At 46.1% G+C, this 24550-nt stretch overlaps 2 protein-coding genes across 6 annotated transcripts; both read right to left on the minus strand.

The window, feature by feature from the left end:
* Positions 1–332: 332 nt before the first annotated feature.
* Positions 333–17992, minus strand: neurl4 (neuralized E3 ubiquitin protein ligase 4). Of its 5 annotated transcripts, none has more exons than XM_068587495.1 (29): positions 17816–17992; positions 12401–12926; positions 12239–12304; positions 11642–12138; positions 10848–10959; positions 10669–10757; positions 10500–10572; positions 10087–10360; positions 9533–9714; positions 9279–9364; positions 9015–9177; positions 8693–8903; positions 8328–8404; positions 8064–8142; positions 7579–7748; positions 7345–7473; positions 7061–7206; positions 6685–6903; positions 5807–5905; positions 5534–5686; positions 5270–5437; positions 4996–5154; positions 4555–4734; positions 4281–4374; positions 3685–3792; positions 3376–3520; positions 3040–3152; positions 2654–2813; positions 2330–2551 (listed from the first exon to the last, which is right to left on the minus strand). In XM_068587495.1, the coding sequence occupies exons 1-29, from the start codon at positions 17978–17980 to the stop codon at positions 2347–2349; spliced, it is 4848 nt and encodes a 1615-aa protein (XP_068443596.1). In that variant the 5' UTR covers positions 17981–17992; the 3' UTR covers positions 2330–2346. The 5 variants fall into 5 exon arrangements, with proteins under 5 accessions (XP_068443594.1, XP_068443593.1, XP_068443591.1 ...); XM_068587494.1 differs by having other exon boundaries at positions 8064–8169; XM_068587493.1 differs by having other exon boundaries at positions 333–2551; positions 2654–3152.
* Positions 17993–19310: 1318 nt separating this feature from the next.
* Positions 19311–24513, minus strand: shbg (sex hormone-binding globulin). Its single transcript, XM_068588436.1, has 8 exons — positions 22786–24513; positions 21853–21950; positions 21270–21459; positions 20967–21128; positions 20502–20658; positions 20182–20318; positions 19803–20001; positions 19311–19513 (listed from the first exon to the last, which is right to left on the minus strand). Exons 1-8 carry the CDS (start codon positions 22885–22887, stop codon positions 19380–19382), a joined length of 1179 nt encoding a protein of 392 aa, XP_068444537.1. The 5' UTR covers positions 22888–24513; the 3' UTR covers positions 19311–19379.
* Between the last annotated feature and the right edge of the window lie 37 nt (positions 24514–24550).

Consider the following 24550-nt stretch of genomic DNA (forward strand, 5'->3'; position numbering starts at 1 on the left):
TCTGAGAAGAAAACATACATATTCATATATTTTTGTATATATATATTTATCTTACAAACTGTAAAGCTTTCAAAATGTAAATTCTTTCAAATCTTATATTTTAAACATTATTTTAATACTTTTACTTTCCTATTTGTGAGGGACAATTGGGGGGAAGTGATAATAAATTCTTTAAAACAAGCATCATAGTATATATGTCCAAAAAGTCATAGTATGAGATGTCGAAAATATAGTCCTACAACATAAACCTGACCTCAATGAGTCATCTACATTACTTCTGCTACACTGCAGCGTCTCTATTTTCTCACTAAATTTAAAGAAGTAACCGACATCCCCACTCGGTCGTCTGCTTTGTTGACAAGCCCGCATCACAAAAACAACAACAACAACAACCGTCCTTCTGTGCATACTGTCTGTCAGTTTATTATTATTCTTTTTTTTTTTTATAAATCAGGAAGATATGATTTTTTTTTTATGTAACAGCCTGTACAACGCAACACACAGAGAAAAAAAAATAAAAATTAAGAACACAATACAAATAAAATTGTACAAAGCAGCACTGGGCTGTAAACAACCCATATAATCATAATATTTCACATTTTTTGATTGGAAGTTTTTCCTCCGTCAGTCGGATCACAGCTGCTCTCAGAAGGCGACGGAGCTTCTTCAGTATCATCTTTTGAGTTTGACTCATCGAAACTGTGCGTCGAAAAATGTCGGGGTCATGTTTGCGGGGGTTGGCTGCATGTTCTGTAGCGGGTTATTTTAATTGTTTTTTATCAAATTGGCACCAGAACTGCGAACTGTGAAAAAGAGACGCTTTGGAAAGCTATTCACATACAATCAATCATTAGGTGGATGTTTTTGAGGGAGAGGGTGAAATAAAAACCTTTTGTAGAAACATTGGACAAATGAAAGCTTATGCTGGTCGACGTAAAAGACCTGAAGAGCCACAATGAATAGCATTCACATGTAAACACCAGCTTGGGGGTCGTGGGGGGGGGGGGGGGGGGGGATCTGGCTGACCAGGAAGTACGTACGGGGCCCTGGACTCTGAGCCGGGTCCGACACGGCGGATGGATCTGAGCGTGAATCTGGAGTAAACGATGACGTGGAGGCGAAGCGGCGGGAAAAAAAACACACACCCGTTTGGCGTCCGTTCACTTGACTACCTTTTACAAGTTCAACATTATGGGATATTCGCTTCCTTGCCGATAGCTTGCAAGGAAGTGAATAAGCTAATTTCTTTATAAAAAAAAATTTAAAAAAAAGATTTAATTCCTTTTTTCCCCTTTTTTCCTTTATCAAAATCCGACCGCGTCTAAAAGCAAACATCTGTATTGTTTAAAACATCTCGCGACGTTTCCTCTCGGGCGTAACAAACAAGCCCGTTGACCTCGATACGCGACTGTTCGATTCCCAAAAGTCCATCTTTCTGTCAAAGCTTCCAGTTTTAAAACCCGTGAGTGTTTTTTTTTCCGTTTGGCGAGACGAGTCGCGCGCGTCTCTGGGGGACCGACGGCGTCGCCAAAAGCGCTAACGTGGCGACGCCAAGACAAACCAACACACAGTCGTACACGTGTAAACATTTGTTTTTCTTCCTCCAGTTTTAAAATCTTCCCCCACTAATGAAGTCACAATCACAAGACACTCTCGGGTTCATTCTCAAATTCAAGTGTCTTTCTGTTTTTTTTGTTTTTTTTTACATCTTTGTGAAAACATTGTCACTTATATATATTTATATATATATTTATATATTTATTTATTTTTACCCACGTTTCAGTCTTTTCAGGCGACAGTCCTTTAACGTGCAGCTTGGCAGGGGACAGCTCCTCCCAAATTAAAAAACACTGACCAGAGCAGAGGTGATGAGTCGTAAAAATAAGTGCCAAAAGATAAAAGAAGAGTTAGCGGCTTGTGTGTGTGTGTCTGTGGAAGAAAGTATGTCGGGAAGAATGAAAAACAACAAAAAAAGCGGCAAAGAGAAAACAAACCCTAAATGTAGCGAATGAACAAAACGTGTCGAGTCAATGAGAAGTTAGTTTAAAAATCGCCCACGAGTGTCCAAAACATAAAGTGCAGGCAGTGTCCGTCCTTCTTTGAAACCGCCGTAATCCCACGGCCTTTAAAAGAGTCCAACAAAAAAAAAAAAAAAAAAAGGAAAAACAAAACAATAATGCTGAATTGTCAACAATCCACTGGTTGGAACGGCTGGATTCCAGAGGAGTCTCTCTCTCAAGGCAGGGGTTGGATTTGGTTGTCACTTTGTTGAAAGCACGAGGAGCGCCACGCAGCCCCGCCCCCTCCCTCCCCGCTTCCACCCGAATGCCCCCCTCGCCGCGCCCGTCACTCGATCCGGATGAGCAGTCCGTAGAGGAGCGTGCCGCCCTGCTCCTTCGTGACCCATTCCACCTCCGAGTTGCTGAAGCGAGGGTCCAGGGGCTCGCTGTGGCCCAGCGTCTGCGGCCCCACCTTGTAGGAGCCCGGACGCACGCACACCTGGAACCCCACCTGGGCCTGGTGGCTGCGGTGAGAGCGGGGGTCCCGAAATCTGCAACGAGGAGAACGGAGAACTATCAGGAGGCGCCCTCGCTTCCTGTTGGGAACGTCCCCCCCCCCCCGTGGAGGAGAGAGCTTCTGGATCAGGACTTACTGCACTTTGGGGGCGAAGATCTCCATGCCGGAGTAGCGCATGGTGGGGGAGAGTCGCACGCGGGGAACCTCCCTGCCGGGCGCGCTGTTCTCCTCCGGCTCGGTGTAGCCGTTCGGCCCCTCCGCCTTCACCGGGGACACGGAGAAGATGGAGGACGACCCTGCAACGACAAAACCACGGAGAACGTGACCGACCGCAGTTTGCTGAAGCGCGAGAACGAGTTGAGGCTCTCGGAGAGACATTTTGTCCTGAACGTGACATGAAATGAAGAAGGAAGGAAGAAAAGGTAGAAGAAGGAGCATAAATTGATAAAAGAGCTACTCTTTTTGTCAGAAAAAAACAAGGGTGTGTGACAAAGTATTTGTTTGAAGCGGCCATTTTCCCACCAGGCAGCAGCTGGCTGTGGTCCAGCGTGCGCCGCAGGGCTCCGACGCTCGTGCCGTGGTACGCGATGTGCCACTTCTTCAGTGCATTGGAAACCTCACAGTGGGGCTTGATCCTGTACACACACACACACACACACACACACTCATGTAGATGAAGGTACGACAACGCTGCTGGAATGTTAACTACAGGTGGACACACAGCCTGCAAGTAGTGGAGCTGTTTTGTCCCAAATGGGCAGCGCAGACTTCATGACTTTCATTGGACACTTTGATTGTCTCGTATGAAACCACGAAGGCTCGGTGGTGTGAGATCCAACCGAGGAGTCGCCCTCTCACCTGAGGGCGAAGCGGCACCACCCGAACGGCAGGGCGTAGTCGCGGGGCGGCTCTCCTCTCTTGTAATACGCCTCGTCGCCCCGGAGCTTGTGGCAGGACTCGCAGTAGCAGAGGTTGTACTTGGCGTCCTCGTTGAAATAGCCATCTTGTGAGAAGACAGAGGGTCGTCATCGTCACGTGACGTTCAAATTAAAGTAGAAGTGTTTGTGGTCTGCTGAGCGCTCAGCTTGTTATGCAGCCTGACAGCAGCAGGAAGGAAGGACTTTCTGTAGCGCTGAATCAAAAGGTCGCGTCAAAGGTCAAACTCACCTGGTAAGGTGAGCAGGTCCTTGAAGCGGGAGCACAGCGCCTGGTATTCACACGTCTTGTTGGGGTTGACCTCTGGAGGCGGCGTCCAGCACACACTCTCTTTGATTCCTGCGCGTGGAAACAAGAAGAAAAGGTCAAACGCAGGAACCGAAATGCGAAGATGAACTGGGATGACTGCGCCTGTTCAAAATGTCGTCACTTCATTATTTCATCGTATTCGACATTCGTGGGAAATTGTCCTGATTACCGTTCGAATTTGATCTGTGGCCCTGCTCGACACCCACTGCTTCTATTATCATTATATTTGTATTACTATAATTGCTTTCACCATTACTTTCTAAAAAAGACATTTTGTATGTTTGAACCATATTTTAAGAAATTCCTTCTAGGAGTTACCGAGATATCGCAGCATGAGGATGTGATTGGCGTGTGGTCACAGCGGCCGTGACCTTTAACCATCAAAACCTAAATACATGGTCACCTGTAGACGTTTGTGAGGCGATGCCTTCAGGAGAATCGGACAGACGAACACTTGTAATCGTGACTCTCTGGCCGCCCGGTGCCCAGAACAACAACAGGAAGCAGAAGCTGCTTACCGTCAACCATGTCCGCCTTCTCCATGTCGCCCTGACAACGGGTCTCGCCGCTCTCTCCGCCCACAGCTGGCACGTTGTTTGTTACTATAGTAACCTGCCATGACGACACAACACGGATCAGCACATCGTTTTGGGGTAACACAGTGATGTCATGCCGAAATAATTATTAACCATTAAAGTCATCAGGAAGAAACATCAACCCAACATGGCTTCTTCTGTGTGTGTGTTTGTGTGTGTGTGTGTGTGTGTGTGTGTGTGTGTGTGTGGTTCTGACCTGTTCACACTGGCCATAGAGGTCGATGAACGGGTAGCAGGGTGAAGGAATGTCCTGCACCGCCACACCCTGGTCCATGCCGTTGACGTAGAGGTGGAGACAACTGTTGGCGTCCACCAGCAGACCCAACACCGTCCCCTCTGGACACGTGTCCAGATTAGGACCATAGTTTTCACATATCTGAAAGGAGGGAGGGTGGGGGGGGCGACAAAGGAAGAGAGGGATGAGTGTTTGGAGGGGTTTAGTGAGAAAAGTGAAAAATGGAAGAAAGGATCGGCGACATAAGATCAATGAGAGCTCACTCAGTTTGTCATGTGAGACACAAATCCAAAGAAAACATGACAGACAGATGAGTGAGTTGGATTGTGTGCGTGTGTGTGTGTGTGTGTGTGTGTGTGTGTGTGTGTGTGTGTGTGTGTGTGTGTGTGTGTGTGTGTGTACCTTCAGGGAGTTGTGGAAGACGGAGTCTCTCTGCAGCAGCCATGCGGAGCGTTTCAGACAACACGCCGTGGAGGGGAAGTTGAGCCGGTCGGGCGAGTGACCGATCACCCCCAACGACAGCGACGACGTCCAGGACGGGTTCAGACGGTCGATTTGAAACTGGTGACAAAAGAGAGGCTCACGGTCACAGCCCACATATACGTTACACACATGTATATATTATACTACTAATGTATCGTATAATGACAGCCGGACCACCAAACCACACAGTTACCTGGAACAGCTGCTGGCGAGCCAGCGCCTGGGCGGTGACCAGCAGGCCCTGGTTGTAGCTGGACACTCTGGCGGCTGTCAGGTTCTGGTTGGACAGCTGGATGTTTTTGCCGTGGTTTTCCAGGAACGCCATGACGGTCGGCACCAGCGGACACGGCTCGGTCTCGACCTGGGAGGCGACACGAAGAGGTCTGAGTGTCTCGGGGAAATTCGACGACGCGGCGCACGACTTGTTTTCTGTGAACAGGCCGGCGAGCGCTTCTACCTCGCGGACGGGGGTGCTGTCCTCCTCTCCCTCGCTGCAGCTGTCCGAGGAGAGCGAGGGCGCCTTCACGCTTTCCGTGTCCTCCATTAACGACGAGCTCACAATGGACACCGCTGTTATCCGGCCGTACAGGTCCAGCACCGCATAAACATTCTGCGGGGAGCCAGAGAGGCGCTGAATGGCAGCGGGGGGGGCGAAGTAGCTGTGTACTGTAGACGTGTGTGTGTGTGTGTGTGTATATGCATGTAGATTTGCGTGTGTGTGTGTGTGTACCTTGGCTACTGCAGTCGCTGCAGGTCCCATGTCTTCCCCGTCGATGAAGATGTGCATGGTGTCGTCGCTGCACCTCTTCACACCCACACGGTTCCCAACCTAAGAAACACAAATGATAAACTTCTGGTGAGGATTGCAGGTATAAACTACCGGTGTCCGACAACTTCTCAACTTTGTTTTTATGCTAAACAAACTTACGTCAGGAGCATGGCACAAAAAAAAAAAATCAAAAAAGGATGACGTAGATACCTCAATACCTCATAAGTACATCAAACTCATTGAATTTCTAATCTAGATCTTTATCTGGTGACCTCAGAATATCATAAATCTTTATTTCCTTCAGATCGTCCACTGTGGTGGTAGACAATCACTAAACAGTCCACACCCTTTGATGACTCGACTGTTGAAGAACTGTTTTGACCACATTTCTCTCTTTGGCGTGTTAAATGCCGGCGGCTCTCTCGGTAGAGACTCGGCTGGTGTTCAAGTCGAGGGGGAACAGAGACAGAGTGTGAACGCACTCTGTGCTCGGGGCGCCGTGCAGCACCGACCCTTCACTCTGACATCAAAGAAATGTAAATGAAGAAAAAAACGGGATAGAAATAAAACTTGAATCCGTTTGTTTGGCTGAACTTTGGGTCATCACACTGAGGCTGCTTGTGTTTGTCCTCATTTGCATAAAGACACTGCAACAGCAGGGTTTTTTTTTCAATAGTTTTAAATGAAAACTAAATAATAAAAGCTCTGATAACGTTCTTAAAATCAGGGCTTTCAAGCAGCCAGCGGGGGGCTCTGTCAATTAACCCGAGACAGAACAGAAATCCTCGAGGGTTTTTCAGGTCGTTGGCGTGACCTCTAATCTAAAAGCAGCAGCTCACCGTCAGCCGGTCCAGTGAGCAGCCGTAGTTCTGGCGCTGCAGCACGCCGTTGCGACGGACCTCGCAGCCGCAGAGCAGCCAGGTGACCTTGGTGCGGAGCTGCGGGAGGGAGGGGGAGAGGCCCGACAGCGGGCAGGACGGCAGCTCCGGAGGTGCCAGCGTGGTCAGACCGATATGCAGCGAGCCGCACCACTGCTCATCCACCTCGTCGATCCTCACCTGCAGAGGGAACACAGGAATCCGTGAGGAAGGGACATATTTCTATTGAAGAAAACTGCATTTCTGACACGTGCAGACTTAAGTGTTCGAGAGGATAACGTGTAGATTATTTATTTAAATGACACGGCAGGGAGCGGGTTAATCCGAGAGGTTTCACCTCGAACAGCTCGTCCGCCTTGAGTTCCTTGGCGCTGAACACAATGCCGTGAGCGTAACCTCCGACTCGGACGCCCTGGCAGCCGTCGCCGAGCAGAACCACATTCTTGCCGTGTTTACTGTGCAGCCGATGAGCGACGCCAGCTACTAAACAGGAGAGAAGAAACACGGAGATGAGGCTTTGAGGACAACTGATTGTTTCTTTACTTCAATCCCAAAGCTTCGGGTCGTTATTTTTTATGCTTTGAAGGCGTGGCAGGCCTGAGTTGGGAGGCTGGCGTTCACCTGGTGAGTGGATGGGGAAGCTCTTCTCCGTGATGTTGCTGGTACAGAGGCTGTTGTCCAGCGGGCCTGAGGAGCTGGTGATGGACACCTGAACACACTGACCATACAGGTCGATCACGGCGTACACCTCTGAGAGAGAGAAAGAGGGAGAGACGTGGTATGAAACCTACGCTCGTCACTGACATCAGCTTCATTTCAACCATGTCAATCCTGATTTCTTCCACTGATCTCTACCTGGAGGCAGGCCGGTGCAGGCGACCCCTTGATCCACCCCGTTAATGTAATAATGGAGGTCTCCGCTGGCTGAGCGCATCATACCAATGCGAGAGCCCGTGGTCAAGGAGTCCAGGTCACAACCGTAGTTGTTGCGCATTGTGTTACCATCCTGCATGATGGCTGTTCCACTGAGAGAAAAAGAATGAAGACGACAACAAGTGTTGAATTATTGAGCTGAACTGCCAAAAACATCAAATATTCCTTCATTATGGGGGGGAAAAACATCTTTATTTAACAACTTTTTGGGCATTTAAGATTAAAAAAGGTTGATTAAAAAATGACACTAACATTTAGTAAACAAAAATAACAGCTAGGTGTGCGTTTTATAAAAATAACTACATGAGACGCAAACTGTTAATAATTGCTGTAACGTTGGGCTCGTTGGACAGATCTATTAAATTTCTGTTATTATTTTTATTCACAATATCTACATGGCGTTCTACCTCAACATCCAAGTGTCATAGTCGATATCAGTCATAGTGTTGGGAAACTCAAGCTCATCGGGCCTGATGGCTGTCACTCCTGGACACAGAGGGGGGAGGAGAAAATCTGTGGTGATTACACATGAAATATATTTACAAAGAGGTAAACGTTAGAACACACACACACACACACACACACAGCAGCTTTTCAATGGTATTTTTGCGATTTTAAAAATGTATTCACATATGAAAAGCAGAGTTGACGATATAATAGAAACATTTCACCTGCTTCAATTGAACCCGACCAGCGGTCCACCATCTTCTGAATAATGATCTCGAAGAGCTCTCCGTCTCGAAGGAACCTACAGGGAGGAAACGAGGTAAGAGGCAGCTCCTGCACAACAAATTATCTGAATGCTTTTTAGTATTTGTTGTTCACTCACGCAAGAAGGAACCGAGAAAAAAAAAAAGATCCCCAATTTCAATGTAGTTTATAATTTTGTCTGATCATCTGGCTCACACTTGTGTTTACTGTCTTGGACAGAGTTTATGTGCGAGGCCACTCGCCTAACCCTCATCCTCATCCTCATGCTTTTATGATCCATTGATGGAGACGGTGTGCTCACGGTTAGTGCCATTCGTTTCCTCACCGGTTGGAAATGACAATAGCGTCGTTGAACTCGCTGCGGCAGTTCTGACGCAGGGCGGTGCGCCCCCCGTTGGTGATGACGGCGTTGGTGCCGTGCAGGTGGTGGAAACGCAGGTCGTTGGTCGTGCTGACCCCTCCTACCGAGCAGGGGCTCCCGGGGGACATGGCTGTGGGGCCCTCTGAGCTGTCTTCTGGGAGAGGGAGGAGGTCCACTAACAAACAAAAAAAGGAAATAGAAGTTCATGTCACCTAATGTCAATTTTTTTCAGTTATTTAAGTATTTTAAATGTTCAAAATGGGGTTTGTCTTCCTCCCTCTCTCACCCATGTCGTCCATGATGGTGGCCTGAGCTGCCTGGCCGTAGAGGTCCACCACGGCATAGACACTGGGAGGGACGTTCCAGGCTGCGGCGCCCTGAGCCACGCCGTTGACGAAGAAGTGGAGGCTGCCGTCTTCTTTTCGGACCACGCCTACTGTATCGCCTGCCTGCAGCAGGAGGAAACAAGGGGGAAAAGGGTTCAAACAAAAACATGGGAGGAGAAAGGAGGGCAGCGGGTGATGAGGAATGAAAAAGAAATATCGCTCACCTTGAGCCGGTCCAGGTTGTGTCCGTACTCATCCAGTATCGTCGTCCCGTTGTGCATGACGCCGTTCCCCGTCATCATCCACGTCCCTGGAACACAATAACGCAGAGAAAATGTGTTGTGTTGTTGTGGCATCTCTTTTCAAAAGGGATCTCACAAACTCCTCCACACATGCAGTTAGGCAACTTAAATAATCATCCAGCTCTTATGAGGTATATCACAAAAAAAGACCCACTTTAACAACGATTGTAATCTACCTGAGCGCAGGTTGGTCATGGTGGAGGGCAGCTGCAGGTACGCAGGGTTGTGCGTCGTGACACCAATCTCGATGGAACCCGCCCACTTGTCCACCATCTTATCGATGCGGACCTGGAACACCTCGTTGGAGCGCAGCGGCCTGCCGCTCAGGACCACCCCGTGGTTGAAGTCATCCGTCGCGCTGTGAAAGCGAGTTTTTTAAACTTATGAGTTTATCCCTGATTGTGTTTAAAGTGTTCTTTACAGAATTAGATCATATAACTCTAAAGCGGAAGAGTTTTTTCAAACCTTTTTAAAGACTTTCCATATGTAGAAATGTGATTCTCGGACAAGGAAAGTGGACTTTAATACTCATATTATTGAACCTCTATGGCAGGGTTATGATGGAACCAATTTTACACCCAGTGTTTGATGACGGAAGATTGCATAAATCCCCCAAAAAGCTACTGTTTTGTTTTTTTAAGGCCGGAATTCACCGTAAGGATTTGTCAAGCAAACTAAAACAAGTCAAAATGAACCATCTCAAGAATAGGAAAGCCTGTAATTAACTCACTGTGGCCGCAGCGCTGTCCTGCCGTCACTGATGATGGCGGCCTTCTGGCCACAGTTGGGATGGAAGAGCAGTCGGTCGGGCCCCTCCGAGTCCGGAGTGAGGCAAAGAGCCGGCCGGGGCCGGCCGACATCCGGAGATAAAGCCCTCATGATGGCGTTATTGCGTCTGAGGCGCTCACTGTGGTTGTGGTTGTGCACTATCGTGACTTTGACGGCCATGCCGTAGAGGTCGACCACGCCGTAGACCACGTCGGGGGTCTGGGCCGCCGCGACGCCTGATGAAGAGGCCGAGTGGTTAGAAGTGCAAACGAAGGTGCTCAAATCCCCAAAATGCTGTATGTCTAACTTGTGGGTATCACCGATACCGCCCACTCGCAGCCCCCACCGCGCATGAAGCGCCTCCATGTGCCTCACCTTGGTCGATGCCGTTGATGTAGAAATGGAGCGCGCCACTGGCTTTGCGCATCAACCCGATGTGATCTCCCTCCTAAATGTGGACGATAGCCGTTGACGGAGATTGAAAAAAACAGACCCGCTTCTCGCTCGGCCGGCGGCAGAAATGTGCGTCTGCGTCAGTACTGACCTGAAGTTCATCCAGGCTGAATTCACAGTATTCCCTGCGGGTCCCTTTGCCGTTGGTTAGAATCCCACAGCCACTCATCATGATTGTACCTAACATAAGCAGCCAGGACAATGTCGTTCATTTCACTTTGTTTAATACAGGGTTTTTTCTGTATGCGTGTGTCTGTGTGTGAGTGGTACCTGAGCGCAGATTGGTCATCGTTGCAGGATAGTCCAGGTTGTTGGGATTGTGCGTGGTCACACCAATCTCTATGGAGCCGGACCACTTGTCCACCAGCTTATCAATGCGGATCTGAAAGCATAAACAGGAATACATTTACACCTTCCTTGGAATTTTGGTTTCATTATTAAAATCAGCTGAAATGCTTCTCTTTTCTGCCTCCAGCTTAAAGTGATGAATAGCCATATGTTCAGAGAGCATATGGTGTTTATGCTGCAAAAATGGAAAAATACGCTGTTTACTGTATTAAAAAAACAATGTGAATGAATGAGATATCCTGATATTCAACCTGTATTATATGTCTGTACCAGCTTATTACTAGCAACTCTCCTCAAATGTATATATAATGTGTATATATATAATGTGTGTATATATATATATATATATATATATATATATATATATATATATATATATATATATATATATATTTTGATTATTGTGTTCTAGTGGTATTTAAACGTCTGTAAAGCACTTCGTCAATGGACTTGAAAAAAGGTTCTAGAAAATCGTGATGAGCTTCTTTACTAATATTATCTATTTATCAGTAAATAAAAAGCCTAAAATATTTATAAAGTATCCGAAGTTTGAAGATTTTTAGTCAGCAATACCGTGAAAAGTATAATTTCAGCATCGCCCGGCTCTACTCGACTGATAACGATGACGCCGGAGTGAATAAGTCAGTGATCGCTCGTCAGCTCTCATTCTGTACACAAACAAACATCACAGCACCGAGTCGTGTGATTGTAAACACCTCAAACATCTCGTTGTGTCGGAGCGGCCGGTTGGTCATCACCACACCGTTATTGAACTCGTCCAGCGGTCTCCTCCGCTCCGCCGTCTTGTTGTTGTTGCTCAGTTTGATCAGTGTGCCGCATTTCTCGTGGAACAGCAGCGCGTCGTTGGTGGTCATTGCGCCCATCACCGCCGCCAGCCCGACCCCTCCGTTACCCGCGGGACTGCTGTTGGTATTTCCGCTTTCGCCGGCGGCTCCTCCTCCTCCGCTTCCCGCAGTTGTCCCTGTTCCGCTGTCGCTGTTGACTGCACCTCCTCCGCTGCTGCTCCCCCTGTCGTTTCTGGTAGAGGAGTCAGAACCTGAATTTCCTCCTCCTCCTCCTCCTCCTCCTCCTCCTCCGACGCCGCCTGCTCCTCCACCGCCTCCGCCATCTTCCCCTCCGCCCTCGTCCTCGGAGCGATAAAAAGATACTATTGCGTTGTTGAACACGTCAAAGAGCTGGTGCTCCGTTAGGACTGGAGAGAGAAAGAGAGAAAGAGCGAGAGGAAGAGGAGGTTGCCAACGCTGGTCACGTTGCCCGAGGTCCATCAACTGATAATAGAAGGATTTTCTCACCCGTGTCCGGCTCCAGGTTGTTGGGGAACTTGTCCGGTCTGCTGTGACTGCAGCTAAGCTCAGGCACTGTAAAAACGGTTGAAACGGGTGAAAATAATAAATCACAGACAATATGTTGGGGGAAAAAAGAACCATATTGATAAAAGATAAAAGTCCCCCTACCTTCATCTCCATTCATCATTCCATTCATTGCTGCGACATTCATCAGTGCCGTGATCCCCCCGTCCTCCCGACTCCCACAAACCACCACGTCTTCTTCCTCCTCATCCTCTTCCTCCTCGTCCTCATCGGCGTCCACCTCCTCGTCCCGCTCTATTGTCTCTTTCTCCGTCGAGGCCGGCGGCGGCTCGCAGCTCACCACCGTCACTTGAGTGCACTTGCCGTACAGGTCCACCACCGCCCAGAGCTTGGGCGGCAAGCCGCTCGCGGCCGCGCCGCAGTCCTGCCCGTTCACCCAGAGGTGAAGCTCCCCGCGGGGGCTGCGCTGAATGCCCACGCGGTCGCCCTCGGCGAGCTGGTCGAGGTCGCGGCCGTACTCCTCCAGGACCGAGCGTCCGTCGCGTAGCACCGAGCAGCCAGACACGATCCAGGAGCCGCCCTTCAGACCCGTGGCGCTGCTGGGAAAGTCCAGCGCCGAGGGGTCCAGTGCCGTCACACCGATCTCAATGGATCCGCTCCACGAGTTCACCTGAAGGGGCGAGGAGATTTTATGAACATCTGACTGTAATATGTCATAAAAAAAAGGGCGCGTCATGGACTTCACAAGTTACCAACACCTGAAGTTGTGTCCTGCCTTTTCTAACACACAAAGCTTTCATTTTGTAAAGATACAAAATGCATTTAAAGACAGCAGCAACGACAATAAGTTGTCACAAAACAGCAGTCGGCAGCGGTTACTCTGATCGCAAAAAGGACTCAACTCGAAGCTGTGATGTGAGAAGAGTGACGCACCGAGCTAAAAACTGCAGGTAGATATCTATGGAAAACAAAGCGTGCCTTGTTGTATGATCCATCTTGTTATTTTTAGTCTTTCTGTCAGTGAGGAGCGTAGCTCAGGGAGCGCTCCTTTGAAAATAAAGCAGGACAGTGTGAACACACAGCGACACAAAAGAGACAAACACTGAAGCTGTGTATGCAAAGTGCATATCGCGCAATATTCAAATGTCATTATTATTATTACCTCGCAATACTGAGTGAAAAAAGCATCGCCCGGGGTCAATCTAATTTACTTCTCATCTCTCAGCACACCACTTCCAAAATTAGACGTCCAATACATATTGATGCAGAAAGGCAGTCGAGTGAAGGACTATATTTAGACGCGGTGCAGGAGACCAGATTTAAGAACAAAATATGCAACACTTGAGGCTCATATTGCAAGTTGTGTGCATTTTTCTGACCAAATAAACAGAAGAATGTCATCAGTGTGATCCTAACAAACACCTCGTCCTGTCATGTTGGCCTGTCACCTGATTGAGACAAGAAAATAAAATAAAAGAAATGACATCTTGGAAGTTTAATCCAATGTGCAGATTCTCTCCATGTTTTTCCTTTGGATTTAATTAGTTACTGTGTTACTATAGGAGATAATTAGAATTCCTCAGATGCTCGAATTGCCAGATGGCGGTCGTAGCTGACGCCCAGATCGCCTTTATCGTGCTTTCGGCTTATCCACTGTGTAGTGAGTGAAACAATGAGGTTCAATGATGGTTGAACCGATGCACACAGAGCAAAGCTTTACCTCCATGATCTTTCCTTTCTGAGGTTTCTAGACATTAAACAACTTTCACTGCAAAACTCCTTTTGCCTTGGCTTAACATTTGAATCGTGTCACACAACACGCAGCCAGAGATATTAATTCCTACCCCCCCGAAACACAAAACTCATCTCACAATAATGCGATACTTTATTGATCTCCAGGGGTGAACTCTATTTCTCGTGCGTTTTGCCTCCATGATGTGGACGACAGAGTGCAGTGTCAGCGATGGAGCCGAGTCAGCGCAGCTGCTGGAGATTCATAGTGTCGCCGAGAGACATTTCAGCCGCACAGACGTTTGCCGACACAGGGGCGCGAGCCGACGTCATCCAACCGAGGAGCGATCTCCCGGCTCGCTGCGCTCCACCTGCTGCCCCCTCCCAATCCCCCTCGGAGACCGTCCAACAGAAAAAAAGCCATGCAGTTTGTTCCTCCAAGAAAGAATTAAATCACAAGCCGCCGGAAACTTTCGTCGGCCGGTCTCCTTTTCCGCTCCTCTCCCGGGTACTCCGCGGGACGCCGGGCAAAGTTGGCAGAAATCCTCCCTGACGAAGTGACCTTGAGCATAACATTGATGCCACAGCGGCTCCCGGGATGTTTTTCTGCAGCTCACGGCCGTGCCGAGCAATAATGAAAGAAGATTTCCTCCGAGGCAAAATCATTTTGAAAAATATTGCATTTCATACATCGCCTCCTCTCCTCCTCCGTCTGCACCCGTGGAGTCTCCCTCTGCTCTGTGGCAGGTGCTATGTAAGGCAGTGTGCTACGAACGCCCGGGTATCTGGGTTAACAGATTTAGTAGTAACTCAGCCTGACCGGGTCGCTGTGTGGAGGAGACAGACATCTCCTCGCCTCGCTCATTCACTTATGTAACAGCAGCCTGTGGGTGTCTGCCTCTCAGTGTCTCTCTCTCACAATCTCTCTCTTTCTAAGTCCCTCTCTTTTTAATACTCTCACTATCTCTCTCGGTCAGTCTCTGTCTCTCTCTCTCTCTCTCTCTCTCTCTCTCTCTCTCTCTCTCTCTCTCTCTCAATCTCTCTCTCTAAGATTCTCGCTCTCAGTATCTCTCTCTCTAAGTCTCTCTCTCTCTTTCTCTAAGATTCTCTCTTTCAGTATCTCTCTCTCTCTCTCTCTCTCTCTCTCTCAATCTCTCTCTTTTTAAGTCTCACTCCGTCTCTTTCTAAGTCTCTCTCTCAATGTCTCTCTTTCTAAGTCTCTCTCTCACACTTTTTCTCTCTCAATCCCTCAGTATCTCTCTCTCTCTCTCTCTCTAGAAGACCAACAACTACAGGATGCATGCAGACTACGACCACTGGACAGCCTTTGGAGAGATGAAAAATGAATTGCATCTGAGGCAAAGCCTGGGAAACGCTGCAAGCACGAACTATCGACAGCTTCTCATCCAGCAGAGCATAAACACAGCAAGACAGAAGTAACAGCTGGACTCTGTATAGGTGACAGGTGAATACAATTATCACATTTATAAGCTACATTTTTTAAATAAATTGACATTTTAACAGCAACCATATAAAATATTGACATTAAGTGAATGTTTAGTCATCACGTATTATTTACATCATCAACTAATCTGCCATTTCATCAATTAAACACAATGCAACATATAGCAAATAGTAGCTTAATTGACAACATATCGTATCAATGTAGTTTCCGGTTATTTTTCTGTTGATTGAATTACATCTACAAAATGATCTCTCTCTAATCAGCTGAGACTAACAGTGTGGTGATCCAGGCTACAATGAAGCATCTCTAATTATAAATAAACACTATGCGATATTCCACTATTCAGTTTGTGGGCCGCAGCTTCATACAAACTCTAAACCACCGACAGAGTCCAACTCCGGGTAAACTGCTCAATAAATCACTCCATTTGCTCGTTCCATTGCACTCATTTTCCAACATCCACTATAGCTCGGTAGACAGGATGGGCAGTCATGCCAATCCGACTGCGCCGTGATGGGAAAGTATTGATTTTCAAACAGGCAATGCATGTCATGGCCGAGCATTTGGCTGTTTATGAGAGCCATCATCAGGCTGAGAGCAGCATATGGGACGGATAACCATTTACATACAGTATTAAACCACATGTGTATCTTTACTGGTTTAAAGGCAGCTCGGTCTCATCATGGTGGATTTTCTTAACTAACTATACAGCCTGGCCGCACACACTGTCCTTCAAGAGGTGTGGGTGTGTGTGTGTGGCCCAGTTGGCACTGGCACATGCGCAAGAGCTGCCATGTTGTTGACGAACTCCAGTAGGGTTGCAGACTGTAGAAGCAAAAGCCATTACTACAGACAAGCTCTCCGACACTGATAACAGACAAAATATAAACACTGTGCACGGGCGTCGATATGATACGGAGAGGCCTGAGTCACAGGAAGAACACGGCAATCGTCATAGATAGATAAGCACTTATGTTGCACTACTACTACACTCCGACTACTCTGTTGTCTTTAAAGTATTTTTTTTATATTGTATATATATGTACGACGAGAGCAATGTGTAACCGCAGGCAAATTCCATGCATGTGTACACAGATGGCCAATAAAGCGAATTCTTATGTGCAAGTGTTATGAAAGCTACACATTTGAGGAAATGAAAGAAGGATGTGTGGAAGAATTTCACACCAACAACTTCATGCTGAACAGCAGAGATGGTCATTTGAAAAACACACTTTATGGAAATATATGTGTAGACTTTTAAGTAATGATATCCTTACAGAAAGCAAGATTGTTGTATAATGTTTTGATAACCGAATAGTATTGTGAGCCACCCATTGCTGTAAAAAAAAAAATGCAATCAATAAAAACGGGTCGAAGACGGAACATCTAAAACAATTAATGTATGTAATAAAGGATATAATCATGCTGGAAAATATGATTTTTCCCCGAAGTGAGAAATGGATCCCCTTCCCCAGAGAGAGGTCGCCCTCATATTTAAGTCTGGATGAATCGGAGGACAGTATGGAGGAGGGGACATTACAGTAAGAAAGGTGCACTTTGGTTTCAATACTTTGATCGATAACGAGGGACAAATGAGTTAAAGGAAAGCAAAACACCCTGCAATGAGAGGAAGAGTGCGTTTACAGATAGCAGACCAGGGATTAATGAGTTGTACCTTTCAGTGGTTTACTGCTCGTGCATTAGGGCTGCTGGATCCCCGCTGGTCCCACTGAGGTCTGCTTGAATCAAGATGCTCGTGCAAAGCAACATGGCAGTCTGAACGTTAACCACTGGTAACAGATAGCGGTGCAGCTTCAGGTTCACACAAAACCCCCTCCCCCTAAAAAAAAAAACCGGCGCGAGCGCCGCAGTACATCAGCAAACGGCTGTCACAGACTCCTCACCAAACTCACCGGAGCCCAAGTCAAGTTAACGAGCTTATCTGGGCTCGAGTGGGCCGATAAACAGCAGCAGGTCCTCGTCAACAAGCTGCCTCCACTCTAAAGCCTGGCTGCGCGCGCGCTAGCCGCTCGCGAGCTAACTGACGGTACCGAGGCACGAGCGGGTTCTCGTCCCGTTTCCCGGTAACCACGCGTCAAAAACGTCCTCATTCCTCAGCGCGGTGTCCGTCAACCGGGGAATCTCAGTGCGCGTAATGCAGCCACGATTGAGCACCCCGAAACACCCGGTGGCCCCTCGTCGAGCCCCGTGAAACGCCCCGGGGGAGGAGAAGCCCCTCAATGCGGGCAGAGGCGAGACCCCCGGCCCGTCCGACGAGCGCTGCTCCCCGCACTCCCCGCAGCTTTCATCCACGCTCGGGAGCAGCAGCAGCAGTAGCAGCAGCGGGGCCTGTTGTTGTTTACCTTTTTGTCGATGCGGACGGTGAAGACATCCCGGTCCCTCAGCGGCTCCTTGCTCAGCACCAGGCCGTGGTTGAACTCTTGGACTGGCTGGTTGCGCCGGGCGGTTCGGTTGGAGTTGGACAGGCCGATCAGCTTTCCGCTCCGCGGATGCAGCTCCGCCGCCATCTTCAGTGGGCGGCCAATATTCACGACAGTCGGGGTTTTGCGACAGTTGCTGACGTTATGGCAGCCGGTAGATTACTGTAATCGATACGAGTTGGCTGCACCGTGCACCGCACCCAGTCCTGTATACAATGTGTGTTGTAGGCATGAAACCGATTTTACCTCGCAAAAGGACTGACAATAATATATTAGGCTAATTTTAAGATTATAAACACTTTTTTATAATATAATTGTAACACTAAATTCAACTTAAATTGTAGCGATCACATTTTTGTGGACGTATATGTATCATAAATCTGCGTTTTCTTTTGTTTATATATTTTGAATATGATGAATGTGATGTTTGTTGAAGAGTTTAGATGTTATCGGTGCAGTATTTCATTCATAACACACATGTCACAAATTGTTTTCCCATTTATTTTCATGTTGTTTCATAAATGTGTTGTTAAAAATAGTAATAATTAATAATACTGCTTAAACGTTTCTGCAATAAAGAGGTGAAAATGTCAGCACTTTCCCCTTAAATGTATCATAACTTTAATTAAATATACAATACAATACAACATTGATATACATTTTTTTTATCCACAGAAATATCTTGAAACCTTAAAAATCAAAATGATTATTATGATTCTTAACCATTTGATGACTTTGTTGTCATTTTTTTCTTCTTAATCAACTCAAACAATTACTCTGCCAAACAAATGTAATACATTCCAACTTTATGACCATTTAATAAATGGGGAAGGGGGATAACCTCAGACTTTCTGGCAATGTAAAAATTATGTTTATTCCTTAAGATTATAGACCATTTTTCTTGGATCTTAAACAATATTTTAGATTTCTTTTGTGAATTTAGTGTCTTTTTATTGTTTTGATGGCATCAAACAGTGGACAAAGCAACTCTAACATTATCTTTAACAATCCACTAGAGGGTGCAAAACCCATGTCTTAAATCTCAACCCCCCTCAATATCTATTAAACGTTCGTGTTTTATTACAGTGTTTAAATCTCTTCAAAAGCACTATTAGGTTTTATTTGCCTTAAATGCAGCAGTAAAATTCAACTCTATGGATAGCCATTTTAAGGAGAATCATATATTATTTAGAAACAGACGGATGCACGCACCAAGGTCACAAAACACTTACATTTCTCAGATTAATTAGTGTATTCTGTCCAAATGTGACAAACAGGAGGGATATCTCTTAAACAACAGATTAATATTTGATTATAATCCTCCACATTTTAGAGGTTAATTTGTTCAAATACTACATTCAACTACAGATTGACTATTAGCCGACAATTATTCCCTTTACACACCTTTTATTTTTTGTTAATTTGGACCCACAGGCATCTACTGCAAACGTCGAGTCCACATATTGAAGCTGCATCGTCTCATGGTCTATGCAGGGCAGCTGTGAGATGAGATTGACATGTGTTTGACAGATAAATCCAGGTCCAAATCCTTCCCTTGAACCTGGATCTTCTCAAGACAGCCTGTCAAGAACTGGGAGCCAACATTGTCGTCTTCTTCACCTGCAAAATAAAAAAAGAGAAAGAATAAAACCTAAATGACCTGACTTCACTTGTCTGGCTGGCCTATCAGTATATTTTCTTTATGATGGACTGTATATATAATTGTAACTAGTTGTTTTCTGGGCCTTTATCTAATACATTTTGCTATTAATTTATTTTATTGTGTGTTCCGCATATAAATTAAATTCCTCTTTCCGAACAAAAACCTAGAACCGATATATTCCGGCTGATGCTGAATGTCCAGACCATTTTGAGGCACGTTTAAACACTCATCATCACTTAATCTCACCTAGGAGACCTCCGAGAGCAAGACGACCCTCTTTCCATGTGGTCAAATACCCGGGGAGGCTCCCTGGACCGATAGGTAACGTCTTTGATTCATCTTCGTCTTGAAGCACTTGCAGGAAATTACTCTGAAAGATGATCACAAGTCTCTTGAAAGTGTCTTTCATACTGATCTTTTCTTCGCCGAAAGTAAGTGTGACTTCCTGCAAATTCAAGAGAGAGAAAGAAGACATATAATAACTCTGTGGATGAAGTCATAATGGTCTCATTATGCAAATCATGTAAGCTATGAAGCCAATGGTACAGTGCCATGAGCCGTTTTAAACAAATGCTATCAACTGTTAGCAAATTTCGTTTGACTCATGTCTGATTTATGTGCATACCTTTGTGTTATTATTGGCCACCAAAGCAAACATCAGCTTTTGCCCAGGAGCCTTGATGCTAAAAATGGTCCCATCCATCTTACTGAAATCTCCCCACAGTTCAGTCTTGACCCGACGATCTGCGTCCATTGGGAAAACTGCAAATAAATGTGCAACTCACAAAATAAATACAACCTGAGCATGGATTAAACGTATATTGTTACCCGAGATGTTATGTCATGCCAGAATGCCTTATCCAGACCTGTTGGAAAGCTTATTAGTATATGATTAGTGTATGAAATAACACTTGTATCATGTATAATGGAGCACAATGTTTGTACCTGAGGTGTTGAAAATAGCCGATCCAGTGCCAGGGAAGTAGCTGCCGGGCTGCACGTTTTGATAGCAGGGCCAGAGCTCCTCCGCCTCGACCTCCCAGGGGACGCTGAGGTTTAGCCAGCTGCCTTTCCGCACACAGCCGTCCATGTGCGGCTCAAACTGCGGCAAAGAACGACAACAATGCATTTAATGAAGTGAACTGCAGGACAAACAGCGAGCAGAAGAGCGGGTGGTCGGGTCAGAAATGTTATTCGAGTTTTAAGTCATGTTTGAGGTTGATAAAACAAACAAAACAACTGAAAATCCTCTCACGGCACAGTTACACCTTACTGGTGCAAAACAAATCATGTTGCAGCTACAATGCAATGTGCAAAAGTGACAAAAGACTAACACAATAACCTCTGGACTCAGGAAAAGACAAATGTAAACTACTGTAAAGTATCCAAAGGTGGGTTAACACACTATACCTGAACAATCATCTTTTCTTTGTCGATCAGGATGCCACCCAGGGCCAGTCGAAGTTCACCCGAGAAGATCTCAACTGTCTCTTTGGACTGCATGCCGACCACCATCTTATTGGAGCCATCCACCTCCAGAATCACAAAGGGATCTTGGTTGCTCACCTCCAGCTTGGTGGCACCAGGAGCACAAGAAGAATTCAGATATATGTATGACAATATACATGATGTGCAGTATACGGCTCTGGTTACTACGCAAATCAACTTGTTTCTGGGGTCTCTGCTCTAAGACACTGAGACGACTGCACTCACTGTGTGCCATTTCCCGTCATTGAGCTTGGGGCCTCCCGCCACGCTGACGAGGCTGTTTCCCCTACTGATCTGCATCAGGGGGAGGCCGTCCTTCAGGGACAAAATAAACCAGTCCGTCCCGTTTTTGGTGTCTCCGTAGAAAACGGTACCTTCTGGGTCAAACGTCCGTAAGTGAAAGGATGACTTGATACTAGAGAAACAGAAGCCAATAGTCACAGTCAAAGGGGATGCTGGACCATAGAAGCGAAACAAAAGATTCTCCACATTTATTATTATTTTTTCCTCCGGCTGCATTTTAAATAAGAACAAGTATGGCCTTAATTTTACCCGGACCAGTTCCACTGACAGAGGTGAAAAAGGCAGTAATGGTTCTAGGGCCCTACAGTCGTTGAAATGCAACACGAGGATGGGTTATATAATATTCACGTCATCAGAAATAAGAGGGCCAGGATCTTCCAGAATGCCTAACTATACCCCCTTACTTTCTTCCACATATATTTACCTGAGCTTTTTTGGCCTCATTCCTCACATGTGTTTACTTGTGAGGTTTTCGTGGTGCACTGGTTTGTTCCTGCTGACGTACCTGCTGATCTGACTGAGGTTTACTGTTATGTGAATCAGTGGCCTCCAGATGTCTCTGTCCTGCCCGAGGTTGACGGTAGCCCCGCCTGATACTTCTTTCTGGAGGACCCAATGTCAACATGAAATCATGAGCTCTTATTCATTAAAACCTGCTTTTGTATTTTTCTTGTCAGATATCTCGTTTGTTTTTTTTTAGTGCAAAATCCTAATCAAACCGAGTGATGATTTCAATTCCGTTATTTATGGATTCAACTAAAAAACGTAATTATCTTTTAACAAGTGAAGTGCATGTGATAATGAAGTGCGAAATCAATGTCAAGTCACTGACAGAGCCATATGGCATCCCACTGCAGTTTATTAATACACAATGGCCATCATGGAACTTAATGTGCAAAAAGTCCTTCAAAGAGGGGAAAAACAGCTTGTGGTGTTGTGGGCGTAGCGCGGATTTGTCCTCCCACAAACTGAGCAAAGTCCTAAGTCTAAATAAACTATTAGGGCATCGGGGATATCCCTCTTCAACTGGCATCTGAATTTCATAAAGAGTTGATCTGTGGGGTTTTTTTTTTTACTGGTTAAGAAAGGGTTTTTATTTTGCACTTTGTTCATCGTCCTTTAAAAAAGAAGAAACATAATTAATGCAGATGATGCTTTAAAAAAAACTATTACAATATTATTTGAATTGCTTGACAGGCTATGAGACAGTCAGATATTTCCAAATACTCATAACGATGGAGCTTTCTCCTAATTTCACAAGCAAAAACAATATAAAATCACATGAGGGAGATTTATCAAAGCTATAATTTCTGCTCTTTTTCAAATGTGTTATTTTTTAAAAGGCCAATGATCACATATGATCGTTAGACTATCAGATAGAGAATAATAAGAGCAGTTTTACCAGTATCCCAGTGCACTGCATTGCATGTGGACATACCTTACCCCGTGTGTTCCTCTGCCCCTCAACTCCCCACCTTAGAAGAGTGAAGCTCAACGTTACCAGCAGTCCACCTGCCACAGCTTTACAAAACACAGCCATCCTTCAGTTCATTCATCCACCCAGGCCTCCCAGTGTGCAGTCTCCTTCGGCCCTTGGTGGTCTTGCTAAGTCCGCGCTACGCTGTGGTGTCAGAGGTGTGACGAAGAGCAGAGAGACACTTCAGCAGTGTGTAATTCAGGTGTGTGTGTGTGTGTGTGTGTGTGTGTGTGTGTGTGTGTGCTGGCACACTGTGCTGTGGTCCACAGTCAGCGCAGGTTATCGATTCCCAGGGGGGGGTGCTTTTTGCTTTTTTGGCTGCATGTGTAGGTGGGTGGAAGAGCGAGTAAGCAGCAGGTAAACAGAGGGTTGAGGAGATATAGAGTGGATTGAATGTTAAGAGTTGTTGTAATTGATATTAGAGACGATTAAAAATTGAAACATTTCGAAACAATTTTTTTTATTAAAGTGTGCATTACAATCAGGCTATAAATCTCCTGCCTTTGCGGTGATTCATTTGGAGTGGGCACTGCGGCCCGGGTGAGTGACCTGAGCCAGATCATTGATGTGTGTTTACCCATTACACAGGAACCTTGATTCACTTTATGACTCAGTGTTTGTTGCAGAGCGAAGAGGAGAACGAGACGAGAGGGGATCTGCTTCAAGTCACTAAACTCTCTCCTTTCCCCCCTTCTGCCGGCCGGGTTCCTCGTGACACATTCTCCTTCCAGGAAGACTGTGATAACTGGGAAATACTGGGAAAAGTGTAAAACACAAACACACAAACAGAAAGGACCAATCAGTAAACAATCTGTGATTCAGTTTGAAGTTATTCAGAAATGTCATATCACGTCAGTACATCCCTCGTGTGTGCACTCAAAGTCTGACAAACATCTATGATCGTCATGGTGTGCAGATAAGGTTTTTTTTTCACACCATACTTGGTCACTTTGGATAAAAAGCGTAGATGTAAAAAAAAATAACATTGACACCAGCTGCATTTCATTTAGCGTGGGTAAGTTTTGGGGTCCTTGCATTGCCCATAATGTCCAATTATCATGGCTTACTTCATTGTTAACGCTATAAGCTGTGAAAAAGATCCACCTCTTTGCAAGAAACTGAATTTATTATTGGCAGGAGAACACTGTACCTTTAATTCCCAGCCGTCCCCAAGGCCATGAATGCACCACCCTCCTCCCCCCTCTCTCCTCCTTGGCATTTCATGATGACTATTTCTATTCAATTTCTGAAATTATTTCATTCATATTTAGCTTTCAATTCATCTCTGACATCATATTTTGAGAGTGCGGAGAAGAGTGAGTCACCGAGCCGACAGTTTCTGTTCAATCCACTGAGTGTCACTAGTGGGAAAGCGCTCATTCAAGGACGGGAAGACATTGGCCCCCCCGACTGGCGAGCGGAAGCTGTATTCAGCCTCTGGTTTACGTGTCAGCAGCAAACTTTGAGGACATCGTGTGTTTTATTTTATGCTGCGGTTAAAAGAAAACATCAGGAAATGAATTACCAAAGATACCAAAAACTATTCACCAGTGGAAACAGAGAAGATATTGAATTAACGCTAAACACAGACAGATAGAAGTATTAAACAATGGACCATGTGCTTGAAAGAAGTGCAAAGGATGACTACAATCTGTCCTGGAGACACAAATTCACTAAATGTTAAATGTATATTTCCCTTCAGATTTACTAGGGAAGATGAAAACCA

Source organism: Clinocottus analis, unplaced genomic scaffold (genome assembly GCF_023055335.1).
Source record: "Clinocottus analis isolate CAN_PGR_092001 unplaced genomic scaffold, fCliAna1.0.p SCAF_21, whole genome shotgun sequence".
In the NCBI taxonomy this organism is placed as follows: Eukaryota; Metazoa; Chordata; class Actinopteri; order Perciformes; family Cottidae; genus Clinocottus; species Clinocottus analis.

What these genes read in the sequence shown, in the direction of transcription:
- neurl4 (XM_068587490.1), bottom strand. Translation starts at nt 17,980, where the DNA reads ATGGCGGCGGAGCTGCATCCGCGGAGCGGAAAGCTGATCGGCCTGTCC. An exon ending in CTCGCCAGCAGCTGTTCCAG is followed by an intron (nt 5,155 to 5,269) that starts GTAACTGTGTGG and finishes TTTTGTCACCAG; the next exon opens with TTTCAAATCGACCGTCTGAA. An exon ending in TGGTGCCGCTTCGCCCTCAG is followed by an intron (nt 3,153 to 3,375) that starts GTGAGAGGGCGA and finishes GTGTGTGTACAG; the next exon opens with GATCAAGCCCCACTGTGAGG.
- shbg (XM_068588436.1), bottom strand. Translation starts at nt 22,887, where the DNA reads ATGGCTGTGTTTTGTAAAGCTGTGGCAGGTGGACTGCTGGTAACGTTG. An exon ending in AACCTCAGTCAGATCAGCAG is followed by an intron (nt 21,460 to 21,852) that starts GTACGTCAGCAG and finishes CTGTTTCTCTAG; the next exon opens with TATCAAGTCATCCTTTCACT. An exon ending in AAGAAAAGATGATTGTTCAG is followed by an intron (nt 20,659 to 20,966) that starts GTATAGTGTGTT and finishes TCTTTGCCGCAG; the next exon opens with TTTGAGCCGCACATGGACGG.